The 22056-nt window shown below is 44.2% G+C and overlaps 1 protein-coding gene across 2 annotated transcripts in view; it reads right to left on the bottom strand.

The window, feature by feature from the left end:
• LOC309553742 (protein unc-13 homolog C-like) overlaps positions 1-22056 on the bottom strand; it is a 621348-nt gene that overhangs the window by 246034 nt on the left and 353258 nt on the right. For both annotated transcript variants that reach the window (XM_082255119.1, XM_082255120.1), the window contains exons 14-16: positions 6121-6247; positions 3613-3709; positions 2165-2308 (exon numbers count right to left, since the gene is read on the bottom strand). In XM_082255119.1, coding sequence (XP_082111245.1) covers positions 2165-2308; positions 3613-3709; positions 6121-6247 — 368 coding nt within the window. The remainder of the gene's footprint in view (positions 1-2164; positions 2309-3612; positions 3710-6120; positions 6248-22056) is intronic.

Genomic DNA, 22056 nt, shown 5'->3' with positions numbered 1-22056 from the left:
CCACCCTCCTACAAAGACATGCAGGCAAAACCTGTAAATTCGCATTTAGTGCTCTATTTTTCCTTTACAAATAAATCCTTTTCCACCAAAAAAAAAAAAAAAAAAAAAAATCTAATTTGATCTCATAGATCAAAACCATGAAAAGCATAGGTGACATGCATGTACCATGTATTTTTATTGTTTGGGCAGACAATTCACTTTATTACATGAATATAGTCCAACCAAACTTTTAGTTTAAATCAGTGAAATAATTTTCTGATGCATTTCAACAAAAGGTTTTTAAAGTATTACAGTTTTATTCTGTAGAAAGCCACCAGAGTGGAAAACTATATCCCCCTGCAAAAATGATACAGAGTGGGACCCTTGACTTTGGGTGGAAGCTAAAGCTCTCTAAAGAGCAGGGAGCTTAAGCTTTGATGACTGGGACCTCTGCAGAGATATCACTGCTACCACATAGAAAGCAAGACAGACTTTTCTAATTTGGGCTGTATCTGCTTTCTAAAGGGAGTTAACTGTTGGATTGAATGTCTTTGGCATGTAAATAGCTGATTTAAACTGAAAGAATATATTTTGTATTCAAGTAACCAAATTCAATTACATTTTGCAGTTTACTGAAGGAATTAGCACAAACAGTCAAGTAAGTGTACTGTAGTGCAAGAACAACGTTGACAGGTGGGTGGGGAGAGCACAGTGACAGAGAGATGAGCACATCTGTGTGTTGCTTCTCCTTTTTGCCAGGGCTGGGGGCTTGGGGGAGGGGGGGCCTTTAGGTGAATGTTAAACTGCAGTAAAAAAAAGATCAGGTACTCTCCCTTGCTATACAGGAAAGGTCTATAGAACAGAACTCTGAAAACCAAAGAACTAGATGGACAAAAATACAGGACTTTTTGCAGGTAACATAGCTCCCATATATGCATTTAAAGCATTATTAAAGGCAATTTTTTGCAATTAAAATAATCAACATGTTATACTCACCTGCTCTGTACAGTAGTATTGCACAAAGTGGCCCCAAACCTCCTCTTCTGCCGGCCCTATTGGCTCCTCCCCTTCAGTGTCTGCCCTATAACAAGTTCTTGCTATGGGGGCAGATGTGCGGGCTCCTTTCCAAGAGGTGTTATGTGTGTCCATAGACACACATAGTGTGGCTTGGCCCTGCCCTCCGCTCCCTCCTCACATGATTTGTTTGACAGCACCAGCAGCCAAAGGCTCCTGCTGCTGCCTCTGTGTCTGTGAGGAGAGCATAGCGGCTCTTGGGAACAGTGCTGGACCAAAATAGGAGCCAGGTAAGTATTTGCGTGGGGGACTGGGGGGGAGTTGATACTTGAAGGCTGTTTACCTTAGCACATAGTATGTATTAAAGTGGTTGTAAACCCTCACATATACCCAGTGAAGTGAACAGCCTCAGATGATACAAAGAGATTAAAAAAATCCTCCTACATAAGTTTTACTTGTATATCTGCAGTCTTCCCCTCTCTACGCCCTTTGAAAAGTGCAGATCATGTTAAAAATCTTTCTTCATTATTCAGCAGTATCTAGGGGTGGGTGGAGAGACTATATTTACACTGTGTGAGAGCTGATTGGAGGAAAGGGACAACCCCCCCTTCCACATAGGCAGAGGAATGAAGGAAAGAACTTGTCAGAAATGACTCATGCTGATAACAGAGGAACAGAGCACCAGAGAGAAACGACACTTAGAGCATGGAGACAGAAGTAAACACTACAGATATATGTGCTTAGATCAAATTTCATGAATGGGATTTACAACCACTTTAAGGTAAAAAATCTTAAGCTTTTAGAACCACTTTTACCTGTGCAATTAACTGTATGCTGGTGCCTGATCGGCTTTATCACCAGCAATTTTTGCAGGATGATGAAAATGTATTGCCTCTCATGTATTGGGGCAATAACAGAAAATCTATTAAAATGCTACCTTCTAAATTATTTGAACCTACTAAATGACCCTGCAATACCAACACCAACACCAACAGTTATGTTGATGCTGCAATTCTGAATCATATGGTGGCCATGTTAGCAGTCAGATGATATATGGGTGATGTAAACATTTTCCTACATTCTTCCCAGACTGGCACAATATAACAACAAACACTCAGCTCTAATGAATGCACAAACACACACACATATGAACCAGCTCACTGAAATTTACCTTTGCAAATCTCCTCATTAAATGAGAGAGCGCTTCTGGATTAGGGCACTCCAATTTCTTTATAATTTCAAAGCTCTGATTTAATTGTGTGAAGACATCAACCACTGAGCAGGAAAACAAGGCATGTTCTGATGTTGCCTGGAACTAAGGGAGAAAAGACATGACTCAGAAGCACTGAACTATACTCTGGTACCCTGCTGCTCACAATATCAGTTACCGATTTATGAAACAGGACTGGTCTGTTTATAACAAGTCTTTCATTAGTATATATCCAACAAAATATAACTATTCATACAGAAAGGAATTAGGATTAAAGTGGAAATGAACTAAAAAAATGAAGGTTTTATGTCATAGGGAACAAAATGGCACTTGCATCTAAGCAGTATGATGAAAAATGTACCTGGAAATTCTCTTAAAAAACAGAATAGCACTTAGTTTTGCACCTAGTATTTGAGGGTTCCTATAGGCACTTCTGTGACAACAGCTTCATAACTTTATCTGCAATGTCAATCTAATCCCTCATTCACATTGGAGTGATTTGTCCTGCTATTTGACAGGTCAAATTGCATGACAAGTCACACCCTTTTGCTGGCAATCACGTGCTTCAAATTTCAAAAAGTAGTTTCTGCCCCTGAAGTCGCACTGGCATGCGGCTTTGAAATTGTGCGACTTCGGATGAACAAGGGCAAAGAATTGCTATCTATGCCTGCTGGTCTCAGGAGATTTGCTAATTGCTGTGATGCTCTGATATGAGGAAGCAACAGCCATCTCTATACAGAGACACAGAACAAGGCTTGGAAACTCTTGCAAGGCATGACTCTGCCATGTAGAAACAAAACCCTGCCTCTACGAAAGCAACCACCTGTACACAGAGACACAATGCAGAGCAAGGAATTCTACGTTCTTAATGAAGAAAGATCAGCTGCAGAAGACCACAGGCAATACTGGTAACTAGTTATTCACCTTTTGCCTGCCTTTTCTTAGCCACAGTTTCCAAAGTTCAGTTCCAATTTAAGGTGTTAAAAGTGTATGTAAACCATAAATCTCTTTATGTATGCTTGGTATTATGTCGAACCATACATGGTTTTCTTAAGCAAATAATTTTTTGTGAATCTGTTACAATGTTTTTTACCTGCAAATCCACCCAGTAACAACACCTTTCATTGCAGGATGACTATGCTAAACCACTGGCTAGCAATTAGTAGTAGAGTTGGCAGCTTGCTATGCAAGCTTCTTCAGTTCCTCTCCTGACAGACCTAATAGGCAACCCAACATGAAGGAGCAAACACGGCAGACTGACAACCTTGCTGCCAAGTGCAGTAAAAATGAAAAATAGAATTTGGGTTTTTATATGCTTTAAACTGAGCTTTTATGGACTTAACCAAGAACACAGCTTTATATGTCACTTCTATTAAATGTAATGTGACAAGCAATTACATTGAACTTACTCCATCTTTTTTATCCCTTCCGAGAGCGCCATGAAGAAATTCCATCGACACATCTTCATTTTCATCCAGCCATTGAATAACAAAAGGCTCAAACCATCTAAAACATTGAGAATGTTCTGAATGAGATATAACCTCTAATAAAGGTACTACCACTCTCCTATTAACTAGTTTTCCAAGTAATATATACATAAATAAACTCTATTACAGGGTGGGAAGGAGATCATTTTAGGAGGTAGAGAAAGAGTTATGTCTATACAAATAAACCAGCACTGCAGTAATCTTATCTGTATTCAACAATCTAATCTGTAACAGAAAATTATGGTATTGGTTGCTTTTGACACCAAAAATTTGTGAACTACTAAGCATGACAAACATTTCTAGTTTAAGCCTAAATAATTGGACATTCAAAAAACATTGACCACATGATTTGCGCACATATCTGCAACATATGTGCTTGGTGACACAGAGACAGATTAGGTTGGAAAAGTAAAAAGCCAGTCTTTAATTTCCAATATAAGAACATAACCAGTGCCAGTCACAATCTTCTGCGAGCACACTTGAACAGTAACCTGACAGTCTAAAAAGCTTGTCTTTATCATGATTGCCATACAGGCATTAAATTTACCCAAAAACCCATTTGAGATTATTGAAGGAACTTTAACGGCTGGCAAGATCAAACTGTTATTAAAGCTGTAGAACCCATGCCTAAAAAATTTAGTTGGAGGGTGTATTTGGCATCATGATTGATGGGGCTCTGTATTTCTGGACCACATGATTGATGGTAAATTTACATCATAAGTCATTTCTTTATATTTATTAAAGGACTTGTCAAAAAGGGTGTGTGTATGTTTGTTTGCCACTGATTTTTTTCATGAATGAGTGGGGGTACTACATGCCTCTTACCTATTTACACAGTGGGGGCTAGTATATGGGGGTGTCCTTATTTTTAAAGGAGGCTTCAAGATTCCAATAAGCCCCCTGTCCACAAACACCCACAACCATTGGGCCAGGGTTGTGGTGAAGAGGTCCTTCTCCTCATTAATATGGAGACAAGGTGCTATGCCAGGGTGTCCTCCATGCTAAGGTACCTCCCTATGTTGAGAGCACAAGGCCTGGTATGGGTAGGCTTTCCTGGTCACTTAGCCTGCATAAAAGTCTGGTATGGATTTTAAAGAAAGAGAGAGGACTCATCCTTTTTCTTTGCATGTGGTTCTCCTCTAACTCCATACCAGACTCAAAGGGTCTAGTATGGAATTTAGGGGGCACCTCACTTTTTTTTTTCATGGAGTTCCTCTTAAAGTTCAAACCAGACCTAAAGGGCCGATATGACAGTTGAATATGCTCGGTGGGGTTAAGTCAAAGGTTGTTAGGATGCTGGCAGTTTCTAGCTCCCTAAGAACTAGGAGAAAGCTGTCACATTTAGTAGTGACAATAATACCACTGCTAAATGTTTTGCTTCACACTGCGGCTGGAGGTTAATTCAGCCAAACATCCATTTGTTCTGCCGTTCACACAAAATTTTCTATAGACTTCACACAGTGCAGAAGTCTCCCTCACATTTTTTTCCCCTGCTTGTAAATGTTCTTAGTCTATAGCATTAGGCTATTTTCTCTATTGGTGAATGTTAACTCCCATGGTTGAATGTTCTTAAAGATAATTTTCTCCTAGGGATCCAATGTTAGAGAATGTTCCATATGCCTGGTGAAAGGCAACAATAAAACTATTACACATTTACAGGTATTATTTGCTACACTTGCACGAATGTTGTGATATTTATATTGGAAATGTTTCATAAATAGACCACTAAGTGTAGATTCCAACAAATGGCCAATTCCTGACTGGTCTTCAATAATTTAGGAGTTTAACTCTCATAAGGGGGAAACATTTCTAAGACATTGAAGCTCCCTAAAACTGACTACAAAATATTGGAGCAATGTACAAAAACCTGAGAAAATTGAAAGTTGCTGATTATTTACACTTCATAATTGGTTGTTGTAGAAAACACTTTCACATCCCTCCTACATTGTTTACAAAAGAAATATCTCTGACATTATTCTAAAGAAGTAAAGGCCTTCATTTCATAAGACAAACAGAAATTGGTAGCAACCCCTAGCACCTAATGAAAAATCATGTTCAATTAGTCTGTCTTTTCTAAATTGAAGGAAACTAATTGGTTTATCGGGGATACCGGCATAAAAATACAAGTAAATATTCAAATTAAACAAGGGTCACAGCTTATGCAAGCTAACTCGAAAGAAAACAAGTGTAAAACAAAGCACAGTGAACTATCCTGGCCTGAACAAACACTATTAGCTCATTTAATGGCATTGAAACATTATAAACTCCTTGATACTAAGACGGCTGAATCAGACAGTATTGGACCAGTTTTTGTAGTCCTAACCCACAAATCCCAATTAGAAATGAACAGCTATAATTTATATCCTCTTATCCCTTTATCTGTCTCCAGCTGAATTAATTTCATTTAGAAAATAGAGAAATCAGACTCACAGAGAATATTCCGGGACGGTATCCTTGAATGCTGAAAGTTCTCGCACATATTCATTATAAAACCATTTTACTTTGAAGTGCAAATTCATATAATCTGTACTCTTGCATAGACGGTGCTTTTCATGTTCTGTAATAGAATGATTTAAACACTTCATTGTAGTTCCAGGGTAACCATACATCATAACAATTTCATTGTTGGGATTATAGTGTAAATGAATACAAGGGCCTGCCACTGAAAGCCATCATCAGCACAGTGTATGAAAACACATCTAGAGACTTGATTAACTAAAATACCGTTACTGGCTCAGTGTTAAAAGACCCGCAATTTTAACAGGTGAAACGTTATGCTAGCTTTCATTGATGTTATGGGGCATCACCAAAGGAATATCATCCAAAGGCACATTTATTGAACAGGTTACAGTGCAGCATTCTGTTCATCAAAGTTTTTTGTCACAACCTAAGCAAAAGGGATTTATTTGTGTTTCTTATAAAAGAAGATTTTGTTTTTTTTTTAAACAATTAGTAGAACACAGAATAGATGGTCTATTGTACAGGCCCTCCTCATCTTTATTTCAGATTCTTACCTTCTTTTATCTGTAGATACTTTGTTATAGTGTACAGGTGCATATTAGGAATCGACGATTATCGGCAAAGCCTATTATCGGAGGGCCGATATACACTTTTGCCGATATATATGTGTGTCGGCCCCGGAACTGGCCGATATTCCAAATATTGCTCATGTAAGGGTAAAATGATGTCACATAGCATAATTCTGTTTACAAATGTTATTGAATAAACATGCACACTTGACATGCCACTCACATATGTACAAAATATATAAGCAATTCCACATTAGCAGATTTGCTGGCAGATCAGTATTTCTCACCCAGTTGCCGTAAGTGATACTTGGGTGATACTGTTCTGTTCGGCATCCACTCATACCGCTCCGTCTCTGAGATCGTATGCTGGATGGAGCGGTATCACCCGGGTGCCACTTAAGGCAAGTGGGTGAGAGACGGAGTGGTATCGAGTGGGTGGGAGACGGAGCGAGTTAGAGACGGAGTGGGTGAGAGATGGAGCACTATCAAGTGGGTGCCGGACGGAGTGGTATCACCTGGTTATCACTTACGGCAAGTGGGTGAGAGATACCTATCTGCCAGCAGTTCTGCTAATGTGGAATTACTTATATCTTTCTACATACAGTATGTGAGTGGCAATTCAAGTGTGTATGTTTATTCAATAACATTTGTAAATGGAATTATGATATGTGACATCATCTTACCCTTACATGAGCATCATCACCTAATGGTTGGAGGAGGAGAAGACTAGTCCCGAGCCCTGACATAGGATGTACACGCCCATATCGTCATGACCAATATGTACACGCCCATATTGTCGTGACCAATATATCGGCATCGGCCCTGAAAGAAACCATATCGGTCTATCCCTAGTGCATATGGTGAAAACTGGTGTTAAGTGGGAGGGTCTGCATATAAAAATGTGCCAAGGTGTTGTAATAAGAAACACTGCACCCCATGCCATCCCTTTACACCAGGGATCCTCAAACTACGGCCCTCCAGCTGTTGCAGAACTACACATCCCATGAGACATTGTAAAACTCTGACATTCACAGACATGACTAGGCATGATGGGAATTGTAGTTCCTGAACAATTGGAGGGCCATAATTTGAAGACTCCTGCTTTAAACATACAAAATTCTTTGCACAACCAGGAGTGAAAATAAAAAGGGTTATACCACAGCCATAATTCTGCTTAAAATTAATACATAGTTTGACATATTTACAAAGCATAATATATGCTTTGCATATGTGCGTGGTGCAGGATTGGCTCTACAAAACTAGGATAAAAATGAATGGGAGATGTAAAAAATAGGGGTGTTCCTGGTCTTGCTCAAGGTCACATTACTATTTCTCCTCTAGAAATGCTGCATTAAGTACCGTAGGCTCAATACTGTGCATAAATGGGCCATAAAATGCTTGGCACGGTATTGAATATTACTGTAGAGTTTTAAGTAGAGTGAAAAGCGACATTGATGTCTAAAAATGTATTATTTTACTTGTTTAAAGGCAACCCCCTTTTACCAGCAGCAGCTTATTACATATTTATATAATTATTTATTAGTCATAGCAGGCATAATCCTAAGCGCTAGCCCACGCACCTTAAAAATCATGGCTAAAATTATGGGTATACTGTGTTGTCAAGAATACTACAGGTGCATTTTCCTATGCACCTGCATGTAAAGAATAGGCTGTCTTCAGACAACTTGCCCTAATTCGCAACAACTCATGGGTGTACTCAATACACATGTTTATAGTTCCTTAACCACTTCTGGACCGGAAGGATTTGCTCCCTTAATGACCAGACCATTTTTTTGCGATTTGGCACTGTGTTACTTTAAAGGACAATTGCGTGGTTGTGCGACACTGTACCTAAAAACCGATGTCCTTTTTTCCCACAAATAGTGCTTTCTTTTGGTGGTATTTGATCACCTGTGCGATTTTTATTTTTTGCGCTATAAACAAAAAATGAGCAACAATTCTGAAAAAAAAAAAACAAAAAAATATATATATTTTTCACATTCGGCTATATAACATTCCCAAAAAATTTTAAAAAAACATTTTTATTAACATTTTAGGCCAAATTCTGCTACATATTTTTGGTAAAAAAAATAGCAATAAGCGTATTCTGATTGGTTTGCGCAAAAGTTATCGCATCTACTAACTATGGGAAAGATTTATGTCATTTTTATTGTTTTTTTTTTTTTTACTAGTATTGGCGGCGATCTGCGATTTTTAGCGGGACTGCGACATTGCGGCGGACAGATCGGACCCCTAACTGACATTTTTGACACTTTTGGGGGGACCAGTGACATTACTACAGCAATTAGTGCTAAAAATATGCACTGTTACTGTAATAATGACACTGGCAGGGAAGGGGTTAACACAGTGGGTGATCAAGAGGTTAAATGTAAGCCTAGGGGAGTGTTTCTAACTGTGGGGGGATGGGCTTTTGAAATGATCATAGAGACCTGTGATCCTTTATAGAAGGATCACAGGCCCTCTGTGATCATTTCAGAGAGAAGAGCGGTCAGCTGCGTTTACAATAGCTGACCGTCCTTTTTCTCAGCGGGGAGTGGTCATGAGTGGCTGGCGGCAATCGGAACCGACGGCCCCATGCATCGGAGTCCCCACTGCTGAGTGGGGGGAGCGCACCGGCGGCGGTGGTGTGCGCTCGCCCCCTGCAGCAGGCACGTGACCGACGTAGGGCTACGTCGGTTCCCACAGGAGGAGCTGCCTGCCGCATTATATCTGTGGCGGGCGGTGCGGAAGAAGTAAAATTAGATTTCCAGGATAAATGAAAGTTCTTTGTCTAGGACTTCTCCATACACTAATCTTGAAAAAATATAAGAAAATAATGATTTCACACACAACATCCCCAGTATAAAAATCTGCCATGGCAGAGTAGAATCATAATCCTAACATATCTTATTCTGTATAGGAAAATAAATTATTCATTGGTCTTCAGACCTCCAAGAACTGAAACAGCTAATATTGGGTCTCGCTGTTTTCTAGAGGGCTTTGGGAGTTGGGAACACCCCATCATTTACAATCAAGTATAGGAGTTTACTGTTTCTCTAAAATGTGAGCTCTAAGTTACAATATGCAACCCTTTGGAGTGTAAGAGGAAACCCATGGAAGCACAGGGAGGGAATGCAAACTTCATGTAGATAGTATCTTGACCGGGATTTGAAACTCAATGCCACACGGCATAAGTGGTACACACTAAATCACTGTGCTCTTCAGCTATCCAAAATATACAGTACACTGGGTGGAATAAACCCCTGTTGTTGTTTAGGGACAAACCCTTAATTTCCCTTGCTCTATGTTATTTGCATGCTCTTTGTTAATTTCTTCCCGTATCTGTCCCCCACATACACTGGGAGGTAATTGTTACAGGCTATGATTTCCATACAGACAAAAACAGGTGACAAACTAAGTGAATAGGGCTTTAAAACACTGGGGTTGATTTACTAAAACTGAAGAGGGCAAAGCCTGGGACAGCTATGCATGGTAGCCAATCATCTTCTAACTTCCGCTTGTTCAATTAATCTTTGACAAAAAAAAAAACTTGAAGTTGATTGGTTTCTTTGCAGAGCTGCAGCAGATTTTGTACTCTCCAGTTGTAGTAAATAAACCCCACTGTGTATTAAATGCATGTTCTCTCACTGTATGTTTGCAATATACTGTACATAGAGAGCAGGCAGCTTGACTATGTATACTAAGCAACTATGCTGGCTGTGCTGCCTGATCTCACCTATCCAGTTAGCAGTTGTGCATTTACATTATAATGAAAATTGACAGTCCAATCACAGAACTGTAACGCTGAGCGCTCTGGTCCCTGCTTCTGGACCGGAGCGCTCGCAGCGTTCGTTCCAGATCCACTCACCTGTGCCCGCTCCGGCTCCCTCCTCCGCTCCCCGCTCACATGGTTCCCGGAGCGTGCGCCCCTGCACCATAGGGCGCGCACGCGCAGGTCGTTTGAAATTTAAGGGGCCTGTGCACCAGTAATTGGTGCCTGGTCCAAACCTCCCTTCCTGTTTCCTGTGACCTGTTTCCTGTTTCCTGTTTCCTGTGACCTGTTTCCTGTGACCTGTTTCCTGTTTCCTGTGACCCGTTTCCTGTGACCTGTTTCCTGTGACATGTTTCCTGTTTCCTGTTTCCTATATAAGTGACCTGCCCCTTCCAGCCATTGCCGGATCTTTGTTGCCTTGTTGCCTTAGTGAAAGCGTTATTTGTGTAATCCTTTGCCTGTTGCCGAACCCTTTGCTAACGACTATCGCCTCTGAACCTGTGCTGCCTGCCCTGACCTTTGCTACGTCTGACTACGCCTCTGCCTGTCCCTTTTGTACTACGCCTATATCAGCAGTCGGTGAGGTTGAGCCGCTACCAGAGGATACGACCTGGTAGTTACCGCCGCAGCAAGCCCATCCCGCCTTGCGGCGGGCTCTGGTGAAAACCAGTAACTACTTAGAACCGATCCTCCGGTACGGTCCACGCCAATCCCTCACTGACACAGCGGATCCACTCCCTGCATCGCTCCTGCTACCAGTCCGGACTCTGACAGTAAGATCCGGCCATGGATCCCGCTGATGTGCCTCTGCCTAGTATCGCGGACCTTACTACAGTTGTGGCCCAGCAGTCGCAGCAGATCGCTCAGCAAGGTCAACAGCTGGCACAGTTGACCGCCATGCTGCAGCAGCTTCTTCCAGCACAGCAGCAGCCGCCTCCACCGCCTGCATCTGCTTCACCACCGCAGCCTGTGGCCGCCGCCACTTCTAGAGTCCGTCTGTCCATGCCGGCCAAGTACAACGGTGATCCCAAGTTGTGCCGCGGATTCCTATCCCAATGCTCCCTTCACCTGGAGATGTCGGCTGACCAGTTCCCCTCGGAACGAGCCAAGGTGGCATTTGTCGTTAGCCTGCTTTCAGGGAAGGCCCTGGCCTGGGCTACACCACTTTGGGACCGCAACGATCCTGCCACTGCCAGTGTCCAGAGTTTCTTTGTGGAATTCCGGAGTGTTTTTGAGGAGCCAGCCCGGGCTGCCTCAGCAGAGACTGCGTTATTGAACTTGTCCCAGGGGAGTTCCTCTGTCGGAGACTATGCTATCCGTTTCCGCACCCTGGCTTCGGAACTCTCCTGGAATAACGAGGCGCTCTGTGCTACCTTTAAGAAAGGCTTGTCCAGCGCCATAAAGGACGTCCTGGCCGCACGAGAAGTCCCTACCAACCTGAGTGACCTCATCCATTTGGCCACCAGGATTGACCTGCGTTTTGCTGAGCGACGAGAGGAACTGCTACAGGAAAAGGGAAGTGCTCGTCCCAGACGCTTTCCTCGTCTGGCGCCTATCTTCCAGCCTCCACCGCAACCCTCTTCTGGGCCTCCCGCCGAGGAAGCCATGCAGGTGGATCGGTCTCGCCTGACCACGCAAGAAAGGAACCACCGTAGAGACGAGAACCTCTGTTTGTACTGTGCCAGTACTGAGCACTTTCTAAAGGACTGTCCTCTCCGTCCACCGCGTCAGGGAAACGCTCGCACCTAGTCAACGTGGGAGAGGCGTTGCTAGGTGTGAATACCTCCTCTCCGCGCATTACGGTACCCGTGCGGATTTCCGTGTCCGCCAAGATCTCCTTTGCTGCCTCTGCCTTTCTGGATTCCGGTTCAGCCGGTAACTTCATCGACGCCTCGCTGGTGAACAAGTTCCACATCCCTGTGGTTCGTTTACTGAAGCCCATCTTCATCTCCACAGTTAATGGAGAGAGACTCGACGGTATGGTTCAGTTCCGTACAGAACCCCTCCAGATGGACATCGGAGTCCTGCATTCTGAGCAATTGGAGTTTTTTGTGTTACCCCATTGCACCTCAGAACTCCTCTTGGGTCTGCCCTGGCTCCAGTGCCATTGTCCCGTTCTGGATTGGACCTCCGGAGAGGTTCGAAGCTGGGGTTCGGCTTGTTTCGGCAGATGTCTCAAGTCGGTACGAGTCAAGTCTGCACCTGTTATTTCTCCTCCTCCTGGTCTGCCTGAACCATATGCGGATTTTCCAGACGTTTTTTGCAAGAAACAGGCAGAGGTGTTGCCTCCACATAGGCCATATGACTGCCCCATTGACTTGCAACCTGGCACTACGCCGCCTAGGGGAAGAATCTATCCTCTCTCCCCTCCAGAGACTCTAGCCATGTCAGAGTATATCCAGGAGAACCTGCAGAGAGGGTTTATCAGGAAATCCTCTTCTCCTGCCGGAGCAGGATTCTTCTTTGTTGCGAAGAAGGACGGTACCCTTAGGCCTTGCATAGACTTTCAGGGTCTCAACAGCATTACTGTAAAGAACCGTTACCCTCTTCCCCTGATTACGGAACTCTTTGACCGGTTACAAGGCGCCAAGTACTTCACCAAGTTGGATCTCAGAGGGGCCTATAACCTTATTCGCATCCGAGAGGGTGACGAGTGGAAGACGGCTTTTAACACCCGAGACGGGCATTTTGAGTACTTAGTCATGCCTTTCGGGCTCTGTAACGCTCCAGCGGTCTTCCAGGAGTTCGTTAACGACATTTTCCGAGACCTGCTCTATACCTGTGTCGTGGTCTATTTGGATGACATCCTCATCTTCTCTACTAACTTGGATCAACACCGTGCTCATGTCCGCTTAGTACTCTCCCATCTCAGAAAGAACCGTCTCTACGCTAAATTTGAAAAGTGTTTGTTCGACCGTACCAGCCTTCCCTTCCTGGGCTACATCATTTCTGCCAAGGGATTACAAATGAATCCTGCCAAACTGTCTGCCATCCTGGATTGGCCTCGGCCCTCTGGCCTTAAGGCCATCCAGCGATTCCTCGGATTCGCAAACTATTATAGACAGTTCATCCCGCATTACTCCACCCTTGTGGCACCAATTGTAGCCCTAACCAAGAAGGGGGCTAACCCGAAATCTTGGCCGCCCCAGGCCGAGAAGGCCTTCAGCGCTCTTAAGTCTGCCTTTGCCACCGCCCCAGTTCTGTCCAGACCGGATCCTACTAAGCCGTTCTACCTGGAAGTAGACGCTTCCTCTGTTGGTGCTGGTGCTTTGCTCATGCAAAAGACTACGAGAGGCAAGTCGGTTACTTGCGGGTTTTTCTCTAAGACTTTCTCTCCCGCTGAAAGAAATTATTCTATTGGGGATAAAGAATTACTCGCCATCAAGCTGGCCTTGGAAGAGTGGCGGCATTTACTGGAAGGATCGGTACATCCCGTGAACATCTACACGGATCATAAAAATTTATCTTACCTCCAGTCTGCTCAGAGACTAAATCTCCGCCAAGCTCGCTGGTCTCTATTTTTTGCCAGATTTAACTTCCGGATCCACTTTCGTCCAGCGAGCAAGAACCTCAGGGCCGATGCCCTCTCTCGTTCGTCTGATGTCACAGGAGAGGAAGTCAAGCCACAGCACATTGTGCCCCCAGAATGTCTGGTCACCGTGGCACCTATAGACTTGCGTAACCTCCCTCCCGGAAAGACCTATGTTTCTCCCCGTCTTCGCCTAAAGGTTCTTAAGTGGGGACATTCTTCTCTTCTCGCAGGACATCCTGGCGTCCGAAAGACTCTACAACTTATCTCCAGGAGATATTGGTGGCCATCCTTGGAGAAGGACATCTCTGAATTTGTACAGTCCTGCTCTGTATGTGCCAGAGACAAAACCCCTCGCCAAAGACCCGCCGGCTTTCTCCAGCCACTTCCCATACCAGAGACCCCTTGGTCCAATATCGCGATGGACTTTGTTACGGACCTACCACCATCTCACGGGAAAACGATAATTTGGGTCGTCGTAGATCGCTTCTCGAAGATGGCGCACTTCATCCCGTTGCCAGCCTTACCATCCGCACCTCAGTTGGCCAAGCATTTCCTCCGACACATCTTCCGGTTACACGGCCTGCCTTCACATATTGTCTCCGATAGAGGAGTCCAGTTTGTGTCCAAGTTCTGGAGGGCTCTCTGTGGACGGCTTAAAATCAAGCTGGATTTCTCTTCTTCATACCACCCCCAAACCAACGGACAAGTAGAGCGGGTCAATCAAATCTTGGGCGACTACCTTCGCCACTTCGTTTCCTCCCGTCAAGACGATTGGGTCGACCTCCTCCCGTGGGCGGAGTTCTCCTATAACCACAAAGACTCTTCCGCCACCAACAAGTCTCCCTTCTTCGTGGTTTACGGTCGCCATCCTCTGCCTCCTCTGCCGTTATCCTCCTCCTCCAGTGTACCTGCAGTGGATGACCTGGTGCAAGACTTTTCTGCCATCTGGCGTGAGACGCGCCTGTCCCTCTTACAGGCCTCATCCCGCATGAAAATCCAAGCGGACAAGAAACGTCGGTCTCCTCCTGTCCTGGTTCCTGGGGACAGAGTTTGGCTCTCCTCCAAGTACGTCCGCTTCAGGGTTCCTAGTTACAAGCTTGGTCCTCGTTATTTGGGACCCTACAAGGTCAAGAAGAGGATCAATCCTGTGTGTTACCAACTCCATCTCCCTCCCTCCCTTAAAATTCCCAACTGTTTTCATGTCTCCCTCCTCAAGCCTGCGGTCTTTAATCGCTTTTCCCCCAAGAATCTTCCTCCCACGCATGTATCCGGTACCTCGGATGTCTTCTCCGTTCAGGAGATATTGGCCTCTAAATTGGTCAGGGGGAGAAGATATTTTTTGGTGGACTGGGAGGGCTGCGGTCCTGAAGAGAGATCCTGGGAGCCAGAGGAGAATATCTTGGACTGTAACCTCATCCTCAGGTTTCTGGGTACCAAAAAGAGGGGAGACCAAAGGGGGGGTACTGTAACGCTGAGCGCTCCGGTCCCTGCTTCTGGACCGGAGCGCTCGCAGCGTTCGTTCCAGATCCACTCACCTGTGCCCGCTCCGGCTCCCTCCTCCGCTCCCCGCTCACATGGTTCCCGGAGCGTGCGCCCCTGCACCATAGGGCGCGCACGCGCAGGTCGTTTGAAATTTAAGGGGCCTGTGCACCATTAATTGGTGCCTGGTCCAAACCTCCCTTCCTGTTTCCTGTGACCTGTTTCCTGTTTCCTGTGACCCGTTTCCTGTGACCTGTTTCCTGTGACATGTTTCCTGTTTCCTGTTTCCTATATAAGTGACCTGCCCCTTCCAGCCATTGCCGGATCTTTGTTGCCTTGTTGCCTTAGTGAAAGCGTTATTTGTGTAATCCTTTGCCTGTTGCCAAAACCTTTGCTAACGACTATCGCCTCTGAACCTGTGCTGCCTGCCCTGACCTTTGCTACGTCTGACTATGCCTCTGCCTGTCCCTTTTGTACTACGCCTATATCAGCAGTCGGTGAGGTTGAGCCGCTACCAGAGGATACGACCTGGTAGTTACCGCCGCAGCAAGCCCATCCCGCCTTGCGGCGGGCTCTGGTGAAAACCAGTAACTACTTAGAACCGATCCTCCGGTACGGTCCACGCCAATCCCTCACTGACACAGCGGATCCACTCCCTGCATCGCTCCTGCTACCAGTCCGGACCCTGACAAGAACTTATTAGCTGCCTATGCCTGTGAGCAAGGGAAAACAGTGAGGCAAGTGGACACCTCCATTATCTCCCTGTTGGAGGGGCTATGCCCACAGGTCAGATCGGCATGTAGAGGAGCCGTGGCTCCTGAACAGGAAGAAGGAAATTGATGTATGGTGGACACCTCTGATATTCCCCTGATACAGGGATAACCCTGCTACCATTATCACTCTTTTTACACTGAAAGTGAGAAGACATTTGTTGCTTATTGGTTACCATCTAAACACCAATAGGATCCCCTGAGGAAGCTGCATAGCAAAATGTGTAGCAATCTATTGGTATCCACACACTAGAATCCAGTTTGCCTCAGATACAGGAGGTCGTCCGTTTCCGTGCTTTCATAGATACCAGACCCTGGCACACGATGGGCAACTTATGGGTTCTTTTGCTATAGGAATATGTTGTATAGCACCTTCATGCTCACCATTCATGTGATGGTTTTAAATATTTTTATTATGTTCAAATAAATACATTTTGTATTTTTATATATATTTGAGTACTGATTTCTTCCTTATGGGATTAATGGTGGCTACCTTCAAAGTCCTATTACCTATATGTTTTTAACTCTATACATTGGTAGGCCAGTGCCCAAGGCAGCAGGGTTTGCAAAGTTGGCAGTACCAAACCTCAAAATGTACATATTGTGATAATGGATTTTTTATTTAGTTTCCATCTTGTGGATATTTGTGACTAAATTCACCAACAGATTTATAAAAGAAGAAAGGTACAGAGAATCTTGAGCATCCCGATGCTCAAGCCAACAGCCCTTTATATAAAGCAAACTAAAGATACCTACAATAACGCATTTAGAAGTAATTTTGATTCTAATAATCACAACACAAAAGGCAGAGCTTGTACAAAAGGCATCATTATTCAGGTGTGCTTTGGGCAGCATGATGTCTAAATAAGAAGGAGGGGGTATTGGCCGCTTCAGCGCCCACTGACCCCACAGCAACTGCAAAGGGTAATACATTGATTCTTGTTATCTTGGAAATGACAGGTACTCTAAGCCTTGAATGCATGATTCTGATAAGACCAGCTTTGCAATTCTTTGCTGGTGCTTTAAATGCAGTTATTCTAGTTGCATAATTCTTAAAATAAAGCAAACAGTCACTATACAGAATATTTTTTTAGTAAATGATAATTCTGTACATTTATCATGCAGAAGCAGGAAATCAATAAACATGTAGGGAGGCACTTGTTTGTGCTTTAAATGCACTTAGTGTCTTGTCTCTATCAACTTTTTGTTCCTAATATAGACATTAGGATAAAAGGTTTTGATTTTTTTCCCCTTGATTTTACTTCAAAGACTTTGTCATTGTGCTTTTAATGTGTCTAAAAGAAGTTAAAGAAAACGAAGAGTTCTGTGAACTATTTAAATGTGTTCCCCTAACGTGATAATTTTTTGCAGGTCAGACATGGCAATGTAATTTAAGGATAGCCATCCATCCCACAAGTATTACTTTAATATAGCCTAATGCTCTGCTCCCTACTTTGCATTTTGTGAACAAATGAATGTAAGAATGTATTGCACTTACACTCAGAGGTGTTTTCATACTAAATATAGGCAGCCTGATAGAACGTGTGATAAATCAATGAAGTATGACTACTACCTGTGAAGACTAAAATATAATTGCTGCTATAAAACAGAGGTAACGTCACAGAAAATATTTTCCTGTCTATTGTTTGAACTGGAAATAGGAGGAAATGTGATGAGTTTACAAGAAAAGTGAGAATAATGATCTAGCTTACTTTAACTTTACTTACCAGGCCCATTTTTTCATACCTGTTCTGAACTGCTTTATTTACAATATGGTTTGATTATAGAGGCCTTTGTTAGGCTTTGGGCTTGCTACGGTAAGCAAAATCAACTTGCTTTCAGGTACATTCCACATTTGAGCTCAATCTGAGGCACTTTCCTGCTTATTTTCAACAGTTTTTCAACAGGTGCATTTGACCTACAATTGATCTCCTAAGTTGCACAAACTGCTACAGACTTCTTTTGCATTCCCATTGGCTTATAAAAAGAGAGATAAGCTTATGATGTGAATGAAAGCTCCAAAAAGTAAAGGAGATATATCATTTACATATATAGTTTGATATATAGTTTGCACTTAAGATATATAGTTTGCATAGCTGCATATGAAAGTTGATATATGGGAGGATCGAATAATCGAAATTGGAAAACAAACCTACTGTTCTTCATCAAAAAATCAAATTGTAGGGAAATGTATAATCCTTTAGGCTGGGTTCACACTGGATTACAGAGTTACATATGTAGCAGGTTTTCCAGGCCTGTGGCCTGATGTGGGTCTGCCATCGGTACCGGTTACCCCTCCAGCCCTTGTGAGCTGCGGCCCTAGGTGTAAGCACTGAGACATTGACAACTCCGGCATCTTTGTTTTGTGGTTTTATTGTATTTAAGGGGATGGGAGAAAGGAATGAGTGGGATACTCCTTTAGGCTCAACTAGATACAAATGTGGGACTTTTCTGGCAAAAATGCCTATTAGTGCTGTCTTGACGCCAGCCGACGCTAGCCAACGCTTCCCGACGCTTAAACACTGTGTAATTACTGAAACTGTGCTGGATCCTCGACTTTAGTCCAGAAGATCCAGGACTGTAGAACTGCTTGACTTGTAACACTACAATAGCTCAAAGTCACTGAATGGCTCCCTCCAGCACTGCACTGGCTGAGAAACACTTAGTAAGTTCCTGTACTGCTGCAACTCTCAACTGGCACACTTCACACTGTGCACTATCACTTCAGGGCCCAAACCACAGGCACCCCCTTTATACTTTAAGCTCTTCAGAGTTCACTGACTATGTACCCCCTCTATTACTTCAGGGTATCCTAGGTACCCCCTTTCAGCTAGCTGGCACTGGATCCCAGAACCTCCTCTGGAGTGGTCTCCTCTAACTCTTCAGGCAGACCCCCAGGGGCAATCTTCAGTACACACGACCTGTGTAGGCTTTCCTGGGACTGGACCCCTCTCGCTCTCCGCTGGTCCTCGGCACACCGGATCCCCTCAGCTCAACTCAGCTCTCTCTGGATTCTCAGGCGACACCCCGAGACATCCACTTCCTCAGACAGGAGGAGAGACAGCCTTTCTCTCCCTCCTTGGACTCTGTTCCCGCCAAAGACATCGTGTCATGTGCCACCCACAAACTTATACCCACTCCCAGAATCCTTTGCAGCACAATCTGCCTTCTGGGGTAGTTACAAGCCTGGATGTATCCCCTGATTGGGTTTCCTCCACCGCCCTATGAGAAGTCTCTCACCGGAGCCAGTGGGGAGACACCCCCTTCAGCAGGCACACCTGGAAACCATGACACCCTGACTAATAAATCACAGCCCTGCTGTTAGGCAGACAAGGCCCACTATACCTTTACCTAGCACCTACCTGTAGGGTGCTACACATAGTAAATAGTAGTTGAGGTTGAATAAAGACAATAGTCTATCCAGTTCAACCTGTGTAGGTGTGTGTGGACGCAATCATCTCACATACCCCTTAATGTTATGATCCTTGAGATGTACGTCCAGATGTACTTTCTGCTTTCAGAAAGAGGTCCGCTTCATCCCGTTCACCATTTCAGGTCCCAATTCGGTTCAAATTGTTGGCTGAATTCGGACCTGAAATGGACCAGAAGATGCACACGAATTTCCTGTAAACCGTTCTGCAGCCGTCCCTGAGCTGTGTAAACCAGCTCCATTGAGAGTCAGTCATAGTCTCCTGATATGCGAATTGGATGCGGGTATCCCGCATCCAATTCACACCAGTGTGAACCCAGCCTTAAAATAAACTTTTGGGGGGAGGGCAAATATGATTGGGTCCAGCGTATTAAAATATCTCTGAATGAGAAGGTTTGGGAGTGGGATTCCATGATTTTAACTCCTTTATAATTATTAATGTTACAGTGAGTTATCCACAAAGCAGGACATTTGTTTGTCGATCAAATAATGTTATGTATTTTCTAGAATTTGGAGAAAATTAAATGTTCCATATGGCTGCTGAAATAATATGTGAAATAGTACAGAGGCTTTAAAGGGGCTACTGTCTATTGGGTAAATAATTAGAATAGTGAGAAAGCTAAGCATATGAGCGCTTTACATCAAGTAGGGCTGCCCTGAGCACATAGGAGAAATGACACATAAATGGTGGGCTGGAGGTGAGGGGAAGGGTTAAGGATCAGTGGGGTATGGTTTAATAAAATCACATAGGGAAAAGGGAGGAGGTGGTTATAACTTGAAGGAGGAACAAACAGCGAGGTGAGCAATTTGGACCACCCGCCCACTCTCTTTGTAAAATATGTGGATACGCCTATGTTTAGAAATACATACATTTGGGGAATTGAGGTGTGGGAAGAGGATAGAGTAATTGTGGAGTATGTTGTACTTTGTCACAGCATCAGCGGGTCCCTGATGGTCTCAAAAATTATGATTGTTGGCAATGTTTGGATGGGTGGTTTAACCTCAATGGTCACAGATACGAATGATTAAGTGGTGTTCACGAAGGAACTAATTACTAATGTTTATTCCAGATAAATATTGGTGTAAAATGACTGATGTGTACCCACTGATATGGTTGTAAATGGCTGGTGGCCGATGTGGGTTTACCTCAAAACATGACATTGGGTGGCGCTGTCAAGGACCTGGCTTTAATGGTTGTATTCTTGCATGTTTTTTTAAAAATTGGTGTAGAAATGATTTTATTGTTATTATATTAGTATTTAATAAAAGCTGTGGCCATAATACTGCAATTAAAATAATTTATGTCATATTGAATTATTTATTAACCTCCTCCCACCCGCGCTATAGCCGAAAGACGGCTACAGCGCGGGCTGTAATTTCCGGGAGGCCGTATTTATACGGCCTCCCAGTAACAGGCTCCCCGCGCGCTCCCGCGAGCGCGCATCGGGGAAAATCTGTGTCGGCCGTGTCCCTTGGACACAGCCAATCACAGATCGTGGTGAATGGCCAATCACAGTGGCCATTTACCACGTGATCGGAACGTGCAATGAGAGATGATCTCATATGTGAACATATGAGATCATCTCTCATCGCCAGCTCTCCTTCCTCACACAGAGACTGCGTGTGAGGAAGAGGAGAGCCAATCAGGGGTAAGGGGACACAGAGAAATGTAATCAGGGCACTGATCACCAGTGCCCTGATTACACAAGAGGAAAAAAAAATGCCATAACTGCCCACAGTGCCCGCCATCAGTGCGCCCCATCAGTGCCCACAATCAGTGCCCATAGTGCTGCCAGTCAATGCCCATCAGTGCCTGCTCATCTAGGCACTGATGGGCACTGACTAGCAGCACTATGGGCACTGAGTGTGGGCACTGATGGTGCTGCCCATCAGTGCTCATCAGTGCCACCCATCAGTGCCACCCGTCAGTGTCCATCAGTGCCACCCATCAGTGCCCATCAGTGCCGCCTCTCAGTGCCCACCAGTGCTGCCTATCAGTGCCCATCAGTGCCACCCGTCAGTGCCACCTCTCAGTGCCCAGCAGTGCCACCTATCAGTGCTCATCAGTGCCCCCTATCAATGCTCATCAGTGCCACCTATCAGTGCTCATCAGTGCGGCATATTAGTACCTCCTCATCAGTGCCACCTCATCAGTGCCCATAAGTGCCACCTCATCAGTGCCCATAAGTGCCACCTCATCAGTGCACATCAGTGCAGCCTATCAGTGCCCATCAGTGCCGCCTCATCAGCGCACATCAGTGAAGGAGAAACATTTATTTATTTTCAAAATTTACTCACAGAAAATAAGAAAAACTTTTTTTTTTCAAAATTTTCTGTCTTTTTTCTTTTTTTTT

Source organism: Pelophylax lessonae (assembly GCF_965119305.1).
Source record: "Pelophylax lessonae genome assembly, chromosome: 4".
Taxonomy (NCBI): domain Eukaryota; kingdom Metazoa; phylum Chordata; class Amphibia; order Anura; family Ranidae; genus Pelophylax; species Pelophylax lessonae.
This window is presented reverse-complemented; position numbering and strand designations above follow the sequence as displayed.